Consider the following 20091-nt stretch of genomic DNA (forward strand, 5'->3'; position numbering starts at 1 on the left):
TATATTTCTAATAAAAAATGAAATGAACAGGTTCTCTTTGTCCTCTGTTTTATCACAAAGCATTGCCAATGCAGTGTTCCTGTTTGGATGATGAATTGTGTAGGCCCTTCAGTAAGTAGATTTGTGTGTTGGGGTTTGTTTTGTTTTTTTCATTTGAGAACACTATCTGTGTGTTTTTCTGACACGAGTCTATTGATTAGCTTCTTGATGGAGCAAAGGGGAGGTGCCTTCAAGCACACCAAAGATTGAAATTACTCCTTAAAATGGTCCCACCCCCTTTAATTCAACATTAGGGGGATTCTTTTTTCAGCCCAGGGAATGCATTCCCTTCTGACCACCTTGCAAGGGGCACAGGCTAGTAGTGGGTGGGACAGAGGCAAAAGTAAATGGAGCAGTAACTTTTGTACTGTTGGCTACCTTCTGCACCCATCTACCTCTATATCATCCATCTAGGCAAGCAAGAGGCATTATTGATAGTTCAAGGACACATTTCAGCAAAGACACATTGTGCTCCAAGCAAAATCATTGAGGTGTGTGACCTGAGAAGACAGAGGGTGGTCTGGGGTGCATTTTGAGGGCCAAAGACAGAGAAAGCTGGGGGGCTGCATTTGGCCCTTATTCCTGAGGTTCCCCACTTCCCTAATTGATGTGAGCACAATTCAAAGTGTTGGTGCTGACCTTTGAAGCCCTAAATGGCCTCAGCCCAGTATACCTGAAGGAGCATCTCCACCCCATCGTTCTTCCCAGACACTGAGGTCCATCTCTGAGGGCCTTCTGGCAGTTCCCTCACTGCGAGAAGTGAAGTTACAGGGAACCAGGCAGAGGGCCTTCTCGGTAGTGGCGCCAGCCCTGTGGAATGCCCTCCCACCAGATGTCAAAGAAATTAACAACTATCTGACTTTTAGAAGGTATCTGAAGGCAACTCTGTTTAGGGAAGCTTTTAATATTTGATGAATTACTCTACAGTGGAACCTCGAGTTGCGGGTGTAATCTGTCCTGGAGGTACGTCCGCAACTTGAAGCATTTGCATCCAGAAGCAGTGCATCTGTGCATGTACACAGTTCAATTTAGCCCTGCTGCACATGTGCGAGCGGCGAAACCCAGAAGTAACTGTTCCTGTACTTCCGGGTTGCTGCGGGTCACAACTTGAAAAGATGTAACCTGAAGCAGACGCAACATGAGGAATGTATTTTAATATTTTGTTGGAAGCTGCCCAGAGTGGCTGGGGAAACCCAGCCAGATGGGCAGGGTATAAATAAAATAATAATAATAATAATAATAATAATAATAATAATAATAATAATAATAATAATATCACAATAGTTTTTAGGTGCTGGAAGTTAGAGTCATTTCACCTGCATCCTGTTAAATGTGCATTTGGTACTCTGGTGTCTATAATGATTTAGCTTTTAAGCAGTGTGGCAGCTGAAAGGTGATACCGAAGCAGTCTCAACTGAGCTGGTCACGAGGGGTCCTTCTTGGTGGCTCATTTCTTCAGCTGTCATCTGCAGGAACACAGTCATGTAATCTTAATGAACAATGTGCAAAGCCATTAAAAACTCAATTATGGCTTTCTTTTTTACTGTAGACATGAGAAAATGCAATCATAAAGTGCTGATGTGTAAACACAATAGGCACCATCTGCTACCAAGTATGATTTCGGCTCTGAAAAGAGGATATATGTTGCAGATGCATCAATAATAGGAGGCTTATCAAGGCATCATTATGCATCAGGGAGGGGGGAAATGAAATTTATGAGCATCTAGGGAGCACTTCGTGGTTTAATCCCCCAATTTTAGTGATATATTCAATAACTGTAGCAATGCAAGGACCAGTTTAGGCTTCATTTTTTTTAGTACATATATTTAAAAGAATTCATGTTTTACTTAATCCTGATGATCTGAGCATATATTAAAATGATATATTTTAAAAATCTCGATGAAACTGGGAGCAACAAATATTAATTAAGCTAACCTGTTGATCAAACCACATAAACCAGTCAGACTTGATATCAACTTGCTTGAAAGACCATGTGCCCCTGTGTCTACATTAATAAGTACAAAAACCCTGGCCTTTCACAGCATGCAAAATATCTCCTTTCCTCAGCTGTAGGATTATATTGTCTGTAGCCCTGACATGTTTGCAAATTTGAAGATGAAAATAGCAAATGGCAATATGGATGGATGAATGTTTAATTTAGGGTGGAAAATGATAAAACACAGTTATAAGGTTGGCAGTGTTCCAGAAAACGAGCAGTGCTGGAAATATGAAGAGAAATAATATTTGATGTTATTCTCTGGTTCCTTTCTTCATTCAGATAGAAAGAAGTTCAGGTGATTCTTAATAGCAGCAAAATGATTGTTTATAATATAACCATTCAAGTTTGGCCAAAGTTTTCTTCTATGGCTGCAACTTTAAAGGCATGTTTGCCAACCAGTCCCATTCAACAATATGGCCATATTATCTGAATGCATTTGGGAATGGGAACGGGTTGCCTACACTAATGACCACTCCCCGCTTAAAACGGGGGGCGCCCTTTGCGTGGACGCGTGCAGCCCCTAGACCTGGAGCGGCTCCAACAGCATAGGCTAGGCTTTGCCTTCCCTCAGGTGGGATACCTGGAGGTCTCCGCCTACCTCAGTCAGTTGTCCAATCCCACCTGGGGGAAGAGTTGCCAAGGAGACCAGGCCAGGTAGGGGAGGGATTGCCTGCCCACACAAAGGAGGGAGGATCTTACCTGGGAATTCTCACTTGCCTCCAGAGCTTCTCCCACCCTACCCACCCTCAGTCAATGTCTTATGTTGCAGGTTAATTTTCCTCACAGGTTTTGCAGGTTAACTTTTCTTCACGGGTATGCGGGCGCTGCTATGTTTAGGTCGCTGTTAAAGGGCCAGAAAGGAATTTCCCTGCATTGGCAGGTTTCGCCTTTCCCGTAGCAAAACGTCACAACTTTGGCGGTATCAGGCCTTGGGCGGAATCCTTTTGTCCATCTTCCTCTTTGCGGCGGTGATACCAGGGTTCCCCGTTAAAGGGGTTTCTGAAGGGAGGCTTTGACCGTACGCCGGAAGGTCATCATTGCTCTCCCCTGCGGCGGCAGCGTTACGGGGGCGGCTATCTCTGCTTGAACATATGTTCTCCAGAGCCGGCCCATCCCCCCCACACACACTGGATAACCCTGATGCTCCCTAGGTCCCCGGCTGGGGACTGGGGAGGGAGAACGCCCAATGCCTGAGCCAAGGTCTACCCACATTTGAAATTTAATAAAGTTGTGGCCAATTTAATCCCATAGCATGTTGTCTTGAGTCGTTATTCCACATGACGGGGGGACCGCGCAGGATCTGGGGACTCCACCTGTCCACGCAACTCTGTCACTTATGCATGTTCACAACTTCTGAAATAATCCTTCATGCATCATCAGCATGCAACATGATGGCTCTGGTCTGCGTCCATGGTCAGAGGCTATAATCCTTTGGAATATCAGTTGCTGGAAACCACACAGCCTGAAACGGCAATGTGGGACTTGTGTCTGCCTACTTCCTCTCCCTCAGCTGCCCCACAGCTGAGGGGGAGGTGGCAGAGAGGCTCCAAGCGTTGGAGAGGCTCACCCTGCTCCCATGGGTGGATCACCCCTCCCCCATCGGCAGCTTGCTCTGCCCCCACAGATGGATTGCCCTGCCCCCGGCTGCAGGACACGCCCCTGCACTAGGCACCCAAGCGGCTAGCTACGCCACTGCCTAATCCTTCTTTATGTTCTTAGTAGTGGGCTAGGTCCAGGCCAGTTTCAAGGGTGTATGAATGTAGTGCTTCAAGTCTCTGTACATGGCCCATGTGACTTCTCCCAAGTCCCTCTACCCAGGCTGCGTCCTCTTGTCTGATTGGAATGTGTTCTTAAACCATGGCAATGTTTCTTGCTTGCCTTAGTAGAGGACAAAGGATGGTATATTAGATCGGTACAGTCATACCTCAGGTTACAGATGCTTTAGGTTGCGCAATTTTGGGTTGCACACCGCACTGAACCCAGAAGTACCGGAACAGGTTACTTCTGGGTTTCGGCTGTTGCACATGCGCAAAAGTGCAAAATCATGACCTTTGCATGTGCAGACGCGGTGCTGCAGGTTGCGAATGCTGCGGGTTGCGAATGTGCTTCCCGCATGGATCACATTCGCAACCCGAGCATCCACTGTACTATTGTCCTCCATATTTTAGGTGGTGGAGGGTTGAATCTTAAATTCAGTTCTCCACATTTCTGCTGGAATTCACATTAAAAAAAATCCTCATGAAAACGATTCAGCATTTCATTTCATTTCATTTTTCTTCATTTCATTTTCCTAAAAGGTATACATTGCTTGGTTGTAAAAAAACCCAACAACCCTCAAAGCCAACCCTCAAATCGAGAAAAATTTACAACAATACTATAAAACACACAAAAGTTAAAGTACCAAAACAGATTAAAATTCCCTCAGCATTTCTAAGCATCTGGATAGGATAGTCTAAACCAGTATGCTTTTAGCAGATGCCAAAAAGAGTACAGTGAAGGCACTTGCTTGCTATTGTCATTTTTATTGAAGCTTTTTCATAACACAGTACAATAAAAACACTATTCTAAATTACACACACACACACACACACACACACACACCCACACACCACCCTTGTCTCACACAGTGCCTTCTTGATATCAATAGGCAGGGTGTTTCAAAGCATAGATGCTGCCACACTAAATGATTGAGTTCTTATAAATGCAGAACAGGAATTATGTGGTACTTCCAGGAGTGCCAATTCCACCATTCGATTCGATTAACCAGAGTGCACGGAAATGCCATTTACCTTCCCACCACAGGGGTACCTATTTATCTCCTTGCTCCTGGTGTGCTTTCAAACTGCTAGGTTGGCAGGAGCTGGGACAGAGCAACGGGAGCTCACTCCGTTGCAGGGATTTGAACCACCGACCTTCTGATCAGCAAGCCCAAGAGGCTCAGTGGTTTAGACCACAGCACCGCCTGCGTCTCAACATGATTAACATCCTTCATCGTAAGTGGCAAGTGGCTAAATGGCACTGGTGATATTTGTACTGGGGACTTGCTAATTTTCCACAGCTTGGTATCTTAGGTATTTAGGATGTTGATTGATTGATTGACTGAGAGATTAAATTTATATCCCTTCCTCTGAAAGAACCCAAGATATCATAAATGGCAATATTCAGGCCTGAATATTTAACTCTGAACCCCAAGAGCACAACCTTATCTGCTAGAAATAGAAGTTATTTTCACTGGATCTTAAATCATCTTGTAGGATATTTTAACTTTGGGATTTGGATTCAGAACATAGTTACTTAAAGCATTAGCTAATAATGTAATATTTTTAAAAATCTGAAACTACCGTTCAACATAAAAACAATAAAGAAAATCATTAAAATAAAAAAACAGTATAAAACTAGTAAAAATATAGTATAAAAGCATATAAAATAGTAATTGGGGGGATTTAAAAGTTCCCAAAGGCTAAAATAAATACAGATAAAGATTTTTCTTAAGATGGTGTCTGTTCCAGATTATTTTTTCATAGCTGAATGCAGACTGCTCCCAGAGTACTTTGCTTGCTGTAAAACTGCTCCCAAGGTCCTGGAATATGTGATTTGGACTTTGGCCAAGCATCTATATGATAGTGGTAAGCTCATTCATGCTTTTCCATTTAGCTGGGCTCTTCTCTTGAGAATCTGCATATTTTCTCTTGCCTAAAGGATGCGGTGTAGATGGTTAGGAGATCAAGTAAGACTTCACATGCTTTTCCTCCACACCCAGAGTGTTCTCTTTGTATGCAAGTATGCACACTCATTCTCTCTCATCTCCATTTCTGCTGCCCATTGTGTCTATATTTGGCACGATCCATTTTAAAACAGGGAGAGTCACACACATTTCTGTTGTGTGTAATTGCAAAGCAGTGGAAAAGCTTATTTGGGCAAATGCTGCCAGTGTCTCCTCCTCTAAGCCTGCTACATATGGCTGCTCATTGATCAGAAATGATCAGAATGTTTATCCGGCTCATCTGGGTGTCTGTCACACTGCTGCAACATGGCATACAAAAGGAAAAAAAGGGGGGACCTTAACTTCAATAGGTTACTAGTGAGGCAAGCTTTCCCAGATTCAATCTTCTATGAACTGCATGGGGGCCAGCAGAGAGATAACGTTTGTAGCATGACTTGGCAGCTGCATCGGAACTGAGAATGTCAAGAGGGCTGCATTTGATTAAAAATTACTATGCCTGACTGCTGAAATAGATATTCTTTCTTCTCTTTCTCTGCCCCCCTCTCCCAATCTCTTATTACTTTTGCTAGTTTTCCTCAAGGCATGTGTGCACACATCCACAAAGCAGATCCTTTAAAGAGAATTAAACCAACAGTTCTCATTATTTTTATTGTTAGAGAGGAGTGTTTTTGTCACATCGCTGCAGCCATGAAAGGGAGAATTTTAAACGCCTTTCTCAAAATATTCTTCTGTGGATTCCCATAGTTGTATTATTTGTGTGTGTGTGTGTGTGTGTGTGTCTTTGTATGAGAGAGAGACTAAGAGAGAAGGTCAACTGCGTATATGGGTTGGAAAACAGCTACACACTTAACTCTAGCAGCATGGTGGGATGGACTGTGGAATACAACCCTTATGAAGAAACTAATGAAGCATATTAGAGCGCTCAGGAGCATGAAGTTTTGAACCTGTATAGTACCTATTTATTCAGTACACTGTTGCCCCCTCACCACCAGCAACCCATTGCTTACTCTGTTTTTAATATTGTGAACCACCATGAAACCTTAGGGTGAAGGGCAGCTATAATAACAATAACAACAACAACAACAATAATAATGCTGCCAAGGCTATTTTCTTTAACAAGAGGGGAATACGTGCTAGGTGGAGCATCACACTGATTCAGTTAGGATGTAGAGGAGATTGGCTTTTAAAAAGGTAAAGGTACCCCTACCCGTACGGGCCAGTCTTGACAAACTCTAGGGTTGTGCGCTCATCTCACTATAGAGGCCGGGAGCCAGCGCTGTCCGCAGACACTTCCGGGTCACGTGGCCAGCGTGACGAAGCTGCTCCAGCGAACCGGCACCAGAGCAGCACACGGAAACTCCGTTTACCTTCCCGCTATAAAGCGGTACCTATTTATTTACTTGCACTTAAGGGTGCTTTCGAACTGCTAGGTGGGCAGGAGCTGGGACCGAATGACGGGAGCTCACCCCACCGCGGGGATTCAAACCGCCGACCATGCGATCGGCAAGTCCTAGGCGCTGAGGTTTTACCCACAGCGCCACCCGTGTCCCCGATTGGCTTTTACATGTCCCCAAATTCAATTGCTTGGGGCCTTAGAGGATAGGATACCCTCCTTCCCTTCTTTCTTTTCAATTCAGGGTGGAAGCCAGTCAGGTTGGCACAGCATTCCTGTCTATGATTGCCAGCATTAGCCAGCTTAGCAGCTATAGACAGTTAAGACACTTAGCTACATTTGTCAATACAGTGGTACCTCGGGTTAAGAACTTAATTCGTTCTGGAGGTCTGTTCTTAACCTGAAACTGTTCTTAACCTGAGGTAGCACTTTAGCTAATAGGGCCTCCCGCTGCTGCCGTGCTGTCACTGCACAATTTCTGTTCTCATCCTGAAGCAAAGTTCTTAACCAGAGGTACTATTTCTGGGTTACCAGAGTATGTAACCTGAAATGGCTGTAACCCGAGATATCACTGTACAGCAATTTGAATGCGTTATAAGCATGCAACACCAGATGGCACCAGAGAGCACAAAACATTTCTATAGAATTTTTACATAAGTTTTTCTTTTCTTTTATTATAACGTTTTAATTTCTGGCTTATTTATAGTGGTTTTTTCCCTGTGTGTAGATCCATCCAAGGTGGATAATGGCAGACAAAGTGTGGGAACAAAAGGGAGGCTATCAGACAACAGAGCTTGGAACAGAACATAGTGGCCACTACTTTAAACTTTAAGTTTAGTGAGACATAAACAAACCAGCAATTTCAAATGGGTTTTTCCACCTTTCCCCAAAATGAACCATAACGAATGTCCATCACAGTTTGCCAGTTTGGACAACACAACAAGATGTGGATGGTTAAGCAAAAACAGAAGTGAAAGCTTCTGCGCTTCTCCTTGCATCTGTGCTAGAGAAGGAGAGGGAATGCACAACCTGCAAGGTCATTTAGTGTAATGTCTGAATGCGGCCAGTGCAGAGTTAGATTTAGGGCAGTGTGATCGGTTCCATTGCACTGGGTGCTGAGTCTAGGGGGAACTGCAGGGCATTGCAACTATGTCTTAGTGAACCGAGTAGAAGGCAAGAGATGAGGGGGCACCAAATTGTAGCTTTGCATAGGGTGCTGCTGAAATCTGAAAGATCCAAGTCTGCCCCTGGCCTGTGTCTCAGACAAAGTTTTATTGGAGTAGAATTATGATCCCCACCCGATTCTGGAGACCCAGTAAAAACTGTAGCCAGATTGGGACTTAGGTGTGGTGCCACCTAACAGTCAATAGGCAACATTGCAAGCTTGCAAAAAAAATTAAAAATTCAGAATTTAAACCAGAAGCTTCTGTCTCAGCTCATCCCAACTTCTTCCTTCCTTCAGTTTTTTGTTTTTTTTACTTTGCCTCGCAGAAAGTGGTCGTTTGTTCATGAGACTCCTGGTGTTGTCCTTTCCAAACTGGTTATTTCCTTGTTTCTTTTACCTTTTGTGGAATTTCTTTGTGGGTTTACCCTCATTTTTAGGTATTCTCAGCACTCCTTTCCCCGCTCTGGTGTTTCACGCTGATTTCATGAGACCTATTCAGTTGCTGGTTTCCTTCTCTACAGTCTCCTTAGACTCTGTATTGTCCTTTGCATTGCTGACTTCATCCATAGTAGCCTCTGGATCCCCCCTCCTCCAGCTTTTTGCTCAGTATAGGTAAAGCTTTTCAAACCTCTAGTCATTAGCTCTCAGTGGGAGGTTAGACAGTTTCCCGTGTTTTTTTGCTAACAATCACCTAATGATCGGCTATTGTTCAAACAGCTTCTTTTCCTGCGCTTAAATGGAAAGGCACAGAAGAAATGCACACTCTCCTGCCAGGAGCGAATTGCAGCAGCAAAATTACAGCCCGTAAATGCAATAGACAATATTACAGATAGTTCTCCATCTACCCAAGTTTGGACTCCAGCCTTCCCCACCATGGTTCAGGAGCAGCAGCTGCCACTTTCAACTCTGTTAGGCAGATCTTCCCAGCTTGCCAGCCTCTCCTGCCCCATCTCTAGGGGAGTTATATACAGATCATCTCAGAGATAGATCAGATGGTCCCATGAACTCCCCTTATTCTGGCATCAGCTCTGAGAACCAATTGCAGCTGGGGAGGCATAGCCAGGGGAGTTGACCAGATAAGGGATGGTACTGCCCACCTGGCACAATAGAGGGTGTAACCTACCTGGGAGTCCTCAGTGGGCTCTAGAGCTTCTCCTGCCCTACCCTCCCTTACTTTAGGACATTTATTGGAGTTTACAGCTTCTTTACAGGTATGTTGGTGCTGCTACGGTCATTGATGGTTGCTGTTGAAGGACCAGGAAGGAATTTCCCTGCATTGGCAGGTTTTGCCTTCCCCGTAGCAAAACATCACAACTTTGGTGGTTTCAGGCCTTGGGTGGAATCCTTTAGTCTATCTTCCCTAAATTTGGGGGGGGGGATGAAGTGGTGACACCCCCCCTGCGGTGATCCCAGGGTTCCCCGTTAAAGGGGTTGTGTTGAGGGGAGTCACGGGCCATACGCTGAAAGGTTGTCAGTGCTCTCCCCTGTGTTGTGGCAAAATGGGGGGGGGGGCTCTCTGCTTAAACATACATCTTCCAGAGCCAGCCCAAACCCCAGGCAGATTGATTAACGCTGATGTGCCCCAGATCCCCGGCTGGGGACTGGGAGGGATAAACGCCCAATGCCTAAGCCAGGGTCTTCCTACATCTGAAAATTTAATAAAGTTGTGGCCAATTTTAATCCCCTAGCACGTTGTCATGACTCATTATTCCACCTGGGCGTCGCCTGAGCTCGGGGGGTGTTCGCCTGGGCACACAATACAGAGCAATGCGGTTTGGCCTGGCCTCAGCATAGAGAGCATTCACCAAGGTAGTGGTAGCCCTTGTTTCACACATCCATCTTCAGTGCATATTGCCTTTTCTTTACCTTGATAACATACTGATTGCCTCTGCATCAAACAAGAGGAGATCTTTATGTGAGCCTATCAGCCTTCTAGGATCACAACTTCGTGAACAACTACAAGAAGGGCCTTCTCTTCCCTTTTTGCCAGTTGATTCATCTAGGAGGCCTCAAATACTCAAGTGGAGACAATTACATTATCTCCAGAAAAACATAACCAAAATTCTCTCAACTGTGTCCTCCATCCTACCCCATCAAGCTATCATTTTAATGCTGTTGTCAAAGATGCTACGGCTAATGATACTTGCCCTACCAATGATGCTGTGGGGCAGACTTTGCTCATATCTCAGTCAATGGCTCCTCTTACACAATCAGAGATCCATTCACAAGTGCTTTTATGGGGTCTCCAGAAAAGTCTGTTAAACTTACTGTGAAAGGTATTTCTGGATCCCATAAAAGCTGTCATTCAGGCTGTCAGCAGCTGTTTATTCTGTGGCACCTCACCACTTTTTTTGCCAATAGATCCTCCGTCATACTTCTTTACCTTTCCTACCAGAGTGTCTCAGTGAATTTTTAAGCCAACCTCTCCTGTTAAAAGCCATCTTCCATGCTCTTCTGATATTGAATCTCCTCGTTTTCTGACTTGTTATTTAAAAACTGAAAAAGGAAGGAGCAGGAAAGAGCTAAGATGGCAGCTTCCTGTTCTTTATTTTATTTTTTGTTCACTTGCAATGTTACCTATTGACTGCTGGGAGGTATGAAACCGGAATCCCAATCTGGTGGCTGCTTTTTACAGGATCCAGGAATACCTTGCACGATAAGTATAATGGACTTTTAAAAAAATGCATTAGCGAACACACTGTGCCAAAGAAGAGACAAAAATCAAGACAAGGGATTGGATTTGCTGGACTTTTCTTGCTTTGAGGTTCTTAAAATAGTGTTCTTAAAAGGTTGCTTTACAAATGGCAATACTTTTCAGCATGAATCATTTCCCTTCTTGCTGTGATACAGCAGTGCTATCTGTGTGACACACTGGAATTGAGGTTTTGTTGATCAGAGTCTCAGCAGCTGTTACAGGATCCAGTCTCTAACTCTTGGGCTTAAACCAAACAGAACTAAAAGTTAATATTTGATTGTAAAACTAGTAACACTTCCCTGTGTGGCCTGCGTTGTGTTAACTTTCCTTTCTTTCTTTAATTCATGAGGAACAAAAATAACATTGATGCCCACTCAAAAATTGTGTTCATTTGAGTGATTAGATCAGAGACATGTACAAATTGACAATTCTAAATTGCAGGAACATGCACAAATTGATAATCCTTAATTACAGAGAGAACTCATGCATTCAAATGGTGCATCAGAGTTGTGAAATGGGCTACAAATGTGATTAAAATATAATGAATTCAAACAGAGGGAGCGTCAAGGTAGCCGTTCCAACGTGGCTCCATTTGGTCTAAGGCTCTCCTTTCTACATCTTAAACTGGTGAAACCCCATAGTAATCCATGGCCTGCTCAGTATTTTAAGATGGTGAAACCCCACAGTAATCTATGACCTGCACAGCGGCTAATTGCTGCCGTCCAGTGGAGGAGTCGCACTCCTTTGTGTGCCACTGTGCCTTGCTCTTTTCCAGTGATGTATTACAATACATTGCTACAATACAAACCAATAAATTTAGATGTGTTATAAAGGCTGTCAGCTTCATACTGCTTGAAAATGCCACTGGGAGAGCCTGGCCACTTGGCAAGAGGTTTGTACAATGTGTATGCACTTCATGCTTGGTGTGGATATTTTACTGTCAGACAATTTGAAATCCAGGGTAGAAAATTTGAAAATAGTAATAAATAACCCTCTTTAAGTGATGGTGGAGGCAGTGGGTGCAAATTTATTTGCAGCTCCTGTAATTTTGATGTCTTCTTGTCTTTTTCAGATAAGTGTTGGCATAAAATAATAGGTTTTCAGTTCTTTGAGATGAATACCTGTTTTGTTTTCTGACTGCTGGGCAGATTGTTTAGAATTATTGGCTCTTCATCATACTATTGTTCCAGGGGAAGAGAAGGAAACCACTGACCTTATTTTTCTCTGCTATTGTCCCTCTCTTTGTTTCACATTTATCTCCAGGCTCCTTCATGATGGTGAACAGCTCTGGGAGAGCATCTGGGCAAAAAGCTCATTTGCTTCTACCAACCTTGAAGGAAAATGACACACACTGTATTGACTTCCATTACTACCTGTCCAGTCGAGATCGCTCCAGCCCTGGATCGTTGAACGTTTATGTCAAGGTTAATGGTGGACCTCAAGGCAACCCTATCTGGAATGTGTCTGGGATTGTTACAGAAGGCTGGGTGAAGGTAGAACTTGCAATCAGCACATTCTGGCCACACTTCTATCAGGTGTGTTTGAGATTTCCCCCATCCCTAAAAAGTTGCATCAGATATTTTGTGATTGTATCACATCATATCCTATCTATTCTGTGATAATAACCACTTCCCCTTTCCCCCAGATAACACAGATAACTATCAATATGGTCTGTTTTGACCCTCATTAAATAACAGCTAGTAGTACTCAGAATCACACTCTGATTTAGAAGAGAGCAGCCATAGTATTTTTTCGGATTTGTCCCAATGCAAGTCAAGGAATGTTGGCATTTCTGTAAAAACTAAGATAAATGCTAGAAATGTAATTCAGGTGTTTGCTTGCTTCACCAGAGACCTGAATTTACATAGTGTCAGAGCTGCCCGAGGTCCCAGCTCACAAAGGACCAACGCCAGTTCGTTACTATTTACAAAGGTCTTTATTGAAGTTCAGTTTCGATTTCAAAGCCGCGGCGTGCAGCCCTACGTCTCAAACTCTAGACCGCTGAAGCTCCATCTGAATCTCCTCCCCCCAGACACCAGTTTAAGACTCTAGCCTTGCTCCACCTCTTCCTTTGCTCCTTCTTCCTCTGGGTCCACCTGTCCGCTGGGGTTTTGCCCTTTCTGGACTCTTCTGACGCTGAGTCCCCTGATTCTTCCCCCTGCCTCCGGCGGGCTTTAGGACCTGGTTCCCAGTCCGGGTTTCCTGCTGTCCCGCGTGCCTGTACATTTGAGCCGGCAACCTTCCTCCTGACTGTTACACTGCTCCTGTCACTGCTTCCCCCTTCGGGGAGGCTAGCTGGGTCTGACTTCCCCTCCGTTCCCTCACTCTCCGAATGTAGCGTGGTCAGCCCTGACTCCTCTTCTCTCCCTGCTGGAGGAGACACTGGCCCTGATGCATGGGACTCTTCCCCCCCACTACGCTCTGGTGGGGAAGCTGGTCCTGATCTCCAGCTGCTGCTTTGGGAGTCCCCGCTGTCCTCTTGTTTCTGGTGCGTCCCCCCTGGGACTCCCCTTGCCCTGGCCATGGGCGCCCCCCTCTGGGAATCTTCTGATTCGCTGGAGAAACTCATGGAATCTCTCGGGTCACTGTCATACTCCCCTACGCTTCCCTCAGATTCTTCCCCTTCGCTCTCCATTCCCTCTCTCCCCTGTGCCTCTGCTCCTGAGCCCCTGACACATAGGAACACATTTACAAGTTTGTTGCTAATACAAATTTCAGCTTTAACAAACTGTTTTGTCGTGTTGTTGTTTGTTTGTTTTGCAGCAGAAACACTTAGCTGACATTTTCCTCACCATTGAGGGATACTGAGTACAATCAACACATGAAGACCCCGGGAGTAGGAGTGGTCAAATTTAGCCCCTTGCCCCATACAGATAATTATATGGGGAATGTGGAGAAGTACACTTACAGAAGCCTTGATGGAAAGTACATGGAGAGACATGCCATGAAAATAGTAGCCATAGTCAAAACTGAGTATTCTTGGGAATGGGGGGGGGCAGATGGAGAGAGAGTGTTTAGCTCTTTCTCTGACATGATTCTGACAAAAATGGCATCTCTGAAGCAGCTGTTTACATTAGAGCTCCCATTTGTGCCAATGAAATAAGTTGGACATTAATAGGATTTGTGCAGTCAACATCACATTTGGTTTGGCACATAGCTGAACGCTGTTATGTACTTAACAGTGAAGAGGTTGTCCTCTGCAAAGACGGCTATGAGGCAGGACTTTCTTCATCCAACAATTCCTCTCCCCTTGATTTCATCCCTTCTACCTCCTGTATCTGGAGCTATGACCCACTGTGTGGATATCATTTCTTAAATATACACACATCTGATACACTGCATGTATGGACTAACCCAGGCATCCCCAAACTCGGCCCTCCAGTTGTTTTGGGACTACAATTCCCATCATCCCTGACCACTGGTCCTGTTAGCTAGGGATGGTGAGAGTTGTAGTCCCAAAACATCTGGAGGGCCAAGTTTGGGGATGCCCGCACTAACCCAATGAGAGCTGCTATCTAATATCCTGATGGGTCAGCTCAATACAAAGATCTTCTCTAGTGTAGTTAATACTAATTGAAAATTACATGTATTGTATATTCCACATGAAATAAATGTGGCTTGCTATTTATTGTGTTTCTTTACATATATATGTATATATTTCACTTCAAACATCCAGAGGCATCCCAAAGCGATTTACAATGATAAAATACAAAATGTGTTTTCTAAAAAAGTTATAAAACAAGATGATATAAGCGTTCATCCAAAGAAAAAAAGTAATCTAAAACAGAAAAGAATTCAGCCCTTTTCACACAAAATGAACACCAGTATCCACCAAAAGCCCAGTCACTAGTGCTGTCCAGGAGCAGAATTACATTAAAGCAGGCTTCATCAAACTCAGCCCTCCAGATGTTTTGAGACTACCATTCCCATCATCCCTGACCACTGGTTTTGCTAGCTCGGGATCATGGGAGTTGTAGGCCAAAAACATCTGGAGGGCCGAGTTTGAGGAAGCCTGTTTTAAGGTGTCAAAAAGTAACATATGCATCAGGTCTGGCTAGCAGTACTGAGTACTTGTAAGCCCTGACACCGAGGATATTTAATCATTTGAAGTAGATGAGATTTCAGTGTTTTTCTTCTATGGTCAGCATATTCCCTTAATATGGTTTACCTTAGGCTACTCTTTTCATCTTCTCTCTAGTTGTTTCAGTTTTGCCATGAATTTTCACATTGTCCCAGATTGGATGTCAAAGTCACGACTCAGCTATGTTGGGACATCCCAAAGTCCCAAAGAATGACTAATGCTGCATATTACATAAATCACTTGCAACAACTTAATTCAGTAATATCTTTGAAAACGGAAAGAAATATTGTGTGTTACATCAAATGCTTTTTTTAATTAGGCATATGCATATGAATTAGAAATGAGAAATACATTCATTTCATTTCTGATTATTAATCCTTTAAGCATAATTATATTTTGACAGAACAGTGAAAGATTATAAATGAAATAAATGAGGAAGGTGACACAGTTTCATTTTAAACTGAAAGTGCTTCATTATTATTATTATTTTTAAAAAAGTCTAATTCCAAACACAGAATATTTATAAATAAATTAACTTGGAAATGTTAATGTTTTTAAGAAGTTTTTCACAAGGTTAATTGGCAAACATTCTTCTGTTGCTATGAATTGAATGCCTCTAAAAGGTGAAGAAGGCAGGGAAGCATCATTGGGCATCAAAGGGGTTGCCATTTTGATTTATCCCATGTTTCAACAACAGCAAAGCCCCCTTCTGTGATACTTCCTGGGTGCTCTATTTAGGGTTCACCTAGATGGGAACTGCTATTGAAATCAAGTCGGAGATAGTACTCTGTTCCAGTGAGTACACACACGCACAATTATCTTAAGGATAACTTTATAAATTCAGAATTATTTTTAAAATATTACAGTTACCTATAAATATACTGAATAAGTATAATAAATGCATTGCATATGTACATACATTGCATACATGGTAAAATGTAAAATTGTCAAATTTATGATCTATTTCATATATCTCCTAATAACGAATATGGATTGACTAGATCTTGCCCTTTATCATTCCAACAAGCTCCATATTTCTGCAAAACTGGCATGGCACTATTTATCTTCTCTAATTAACTTTGTCAACCTAACCTATGGACAGATGGATAGTGACATGTTCTGCATGCCCAAATACTGCTCAGGTAGTTTATCCAAAGGTGTTCCCAGTGTGAAGTTTCCCTCCTTAAGTGTTATATGCAATATTTAATGACTCAACATAATTATACTATGAGCTTTGGCATTTTTAATGACACAGGAGGAGAATTTATAGGGCAGCCATTTTGTTTGCATGTTTCTTATAACACAGAGACTGTAACCTAATCCCGTGGAGTAAGCCCCATTGAATTCAATAGGCCTTGTTCATGAGTAGACATGGTTAGGACTGTGCTGTTAGTTCTGGCACTGAAATCCTTGGTCTTTGTCTGTTTTTATTAGCATTTAACTTGGCTTCATGGTTATGCTTAAGAGCAAATCAGTATGGTTCCTCCCCTGCCCCCGCCCCCAAGGCTTCTCCCAAGTAGAAGTGTGATAGATATTTTCCGACATTATGTTCAGTGGAGACATATTGAAACAGGACAATGTGTGTATTTTTCTTCCCTGTGCATTAATGAATAAACCTTCAAGGGGTTAAATTGGCTAGTTTATGAAAGCAATCAATATGTTGAGTTGTGAAATCTCTTTCCCTGGATTTTGAACGTTTTCAGCTTCAGCTATGCGAGAAAGAATAGGCGAGAGATCCTTTCAGACAGCTTACTTAAGCAGCTTGTTTTCCCCCTGTGTATTTCAGGTGATATTTGAATCGGTTTCGTTGAAGGGACACCCTGGGTACATAGCTGTGGATGAAGTCAGAGTTCTTGCCCATCCATGCAGTAAGCATACTCCCCCCTCCCTTTTCCTTCCTAACCGTAGTAATGTGTTACACTCGGCCTTGCATCAAGAGGAGTAATTCGCCCAATTCAATCAGTTCTGAAACATCTTCTTTTATCCTTTCCAAATGCTTACAGAGTGGAAGCAATCAACCCTGAATAAATACATAATTTATCAAGTTGTGCAACAGGCAGAACCGCTACAAATGTGCAGCTAGTGCCAAAATTCTAGTCCGTTATTAAGGAGATATAAAGCCCTGATTGTTAGCTCTGATTCAGGCCATTGAAGGAGAAGAATTGCAGGGTTCTGATGGTATCATATAGAAGTAACTTAAAGGGGGAATTTTGGAATGTGGGGGAAGTTCTTTCATGTGCACACAACTAAGCAAATTAGTGCAACATTCACTCTAGAAGAAATGCCCTGGAGTACACTTTCTTTAAAGGAATGTAAATCTTTTCAGTGGCTCAATGAAAGAATTTAAAGAATATGTATCCCTTTCAAAGCACTTGATTCATACTGTGAAGTATAGAATAAGTCAAAAGATTGTTTCACTACATTCCCTCGGCTGTTGTATTTTGTACCAGCAGTTTTATCCATGGAAACACTCAATTAGGAATTTGTATTCATTTGTTGTTACAGATGTCCAATTCATAACATTCAGATACAAATTCCCCCAAATCCAGGACTAATTCAGAGGTAACACTAGGGCCATTTTTGTGCTCATGGTACCTGCCTGGTATCTAGAAGCCAACAGAAAGCTTTATACTTGGGGCAGTGCAGTCACAATGAAGCATATTTAAGTCCTTCTAATTTCAACAGGCAAAAACTATGTAATATTATTTTAGATACTTGTGTGACTTAAAAGGGATAAATATGGAAGATTTTGGGATCCAAAGGAGCCTTCTAATTTTTGTTCATGCTTTATATCTATCTGTTTATTACATTTATATCCTGGCTTTCTGCCAGTCATCCAACACAGTCTACAATTTTAAATGCTAAAATAAATAAGTGTAAAGTTGACTGAGGAAGGGACAGGAAAATTCCAAGCAATGTTGTTAGGGACATTATATATAAGGCATTTATGTTCTCTCAAAGTGCTGTTGTGGTTTCTTTTAATACTCACTTCCCCAGCATTGCTAGCTAGAAGAGAATTAGTTTGACTCATTAGAGTATTCTCTTAAAAAAACTTTTTGTCCTTTTGACTATCAGATATTATACTATTGAGAGGGCCTTCTGGTGGTTTCCTCACTGCGAGAAGTGAGGTTACAGAAACCAGGCAGAGGGCCTTCTCTATAGTGGCTCCTGCCTTATGGAACGCCCTCCCATCAGATGTCAAGGAAATAAACAACTATCTGACTTTTAGAAGACCTCTGAAGGCAGCCCTGTTTAGAGAAGTTTTTAATGTTTGATGTTTTATCGTATTTTTAATATTCTGTTGGGAGCCGCCCAGAGTGGCTGGGGAAACCCAAACAGATGGGTGCTGTAATAATAATAATAATAATAATAATAATAATTTAAAAAATGTGATTGTGTTTGAACTCAAATTCATCAACCATTTTTCCTTTCCTTTCCTTTATTCATTTCTTCCTTTCGTTCCTTTTTAAAACTGTAGAGGACTTAGTAGCAGTAGCCTTGCCATCAATTAAAAAAGGCCCATTTTGATACACTAAAGCTAAAAGGAATGGAAAGTACCAACTGTCATAACGGCTTGCTGTAAATATTCTGCAAAAGCAGTATTGTTTTATATCAAGGCTTCTCCATTTCAGGTGACAGATGAATGACCCTGTCTCAGCCAACAGCTAGTACATCAATAAATTGTGACATGGATAAACTACTGGCCAGCTAAAAGGGATGGCATAACTCTCTTTGACTCTGCTGGCCAAGTGATACTGCTCACCAAATTGTAGCTGGCCTTTCATTGTGAGAGAGCCTGTGAAGCTATGGTCCTCCATATGTTGATAGACTCCTCATTATTATCCATGATATTTGATCATGGTAGGGATGTGGGTGGCATTGTGGTCTAAACCACTGAGCCTTGGGCTTGCCGATCAAAAGATTGGTGGTTCGAATCCCCACAATGGGATGAGCTCCTGTTGCTCGGTCCCCGCTCCTGAAACCTAGCAGTTTGAAAGCACTCCAAAACTCTGGCAGGAAGGTAAATGGCATTTCTGTGCGCTGCTCTGGTGTTCCATTGCGTCAGAAGCAGCTTAGTCATGCTGGCCACATGACCTGGAAAAACTGTCTGCGGAGCGGACAAACGCCGGTTGCCTCGGCCTGTAAAGCGAGATGATTGCCACAACCCCAGAGTCGTTTGCGACTGGACTTAACTGTCAGGGGTCCCTTTACCTTTAACTGATCATGGTGGCTGAGGCTGATTGGAGCTGCCCATTATGTGCCCCCCCCCCCCGTTATAGCAAATAGCAGAAAAGGGGCTTGGAAGAAAAAGTTAAACCCTCCCTGTGCCAGTGCTGCAGCAATGATCTGATTGCAATGCTGCAGAGCTGGCCCATTCATGAGGCAAGGTGAGGTGACCGCCTCAGGTGTCACGATCCACAAGCACAGCAGATCCTAAGGAATTACTTGCCCAGTGCTGCTGCCACAACAACAGCTGTGCCATGCTCTTTGGGATCTAGATCTGCTGCCACCTTGGTAGTACCTCTCCACAAAATAGCCATTTTACAGAAGGAAAAATCGTGATGCTCAGGGCTTTTCCTCCCCAAAACCAAGGCAAAGCACCTATGTGTAACTAAAAACAAATAAAACATACAAAAAAGCAAGGGACACTCCTGCAAAAAGAAAAGGCAGCACCCCTTTAAACAACATGGTAAAGGTAAAGGGACCCCTGACCATTAGGTCCAGTTGTGACCGACTCTGGGGTTGCAGTGCTCATCTCACTTTATTGGCCGAGGTAGCTTCCGGGTCATGTGGGCCAGCATGACTAAGCCGCTTCTGGCAAACCAGAGCAGTGCACGGAAACGCCGTTTACCTTCCCGCCGGAGCGGTACCTATTTATCTACTTGCACTTTAAGGTGCTTTCAAACTGCTAGGTTGGCACGAGCAGGGACCGAGCAATGGGAGCTCATCCCATCGCAGGGATTCGAACCGCCGACCTTCTGATTGGCAAGTCCT

The 20091-nt window shown here is 43.2% G+C and overlaps 1 protein-coding gene across 17 annotated transcripts in view; it reads left to right on the forward strand.

Annotated features, from left to right (window-relative positions):
• Window positions 1–20091, forward strand: part of PTPRT (protein tyrosine phosphatase receptor type T) — a 591983-nt gene that overhangs the window by 229305 nt on the left and 342587 nt on the right. For all 17 annotated transcript variants that reach the window (XM_081916619.1, XM_081916633.1, XM_081916621.1 and 14 more), the window contains exons 3-4: window positions 12279–12550; window positions 16883–16964. In XM_081916619.1, coding sequence (XP_081772745.1) covers window positions 12279–12550; window positions 16883–16964 — 354 coding nt within the window. The remainder of the gene's footprint in view (window positions 1–12278; window positions 12551–16882; window positions 16965–20091) is intronic.

The sequence above is a fragment of the Podarcis melisellensis genome (assembly GCF_964234715.1).
Source record: "Podarcis melisellensis genome assembly, chromosome: 6".
Classification (NCBI taxonomy): domain Eukaryota; kingdom Metazoa; phylum Chordata; class Lepidosauria; order Squamata; family Lacertidae; genus Podarcis; species Podarcis melisellensis.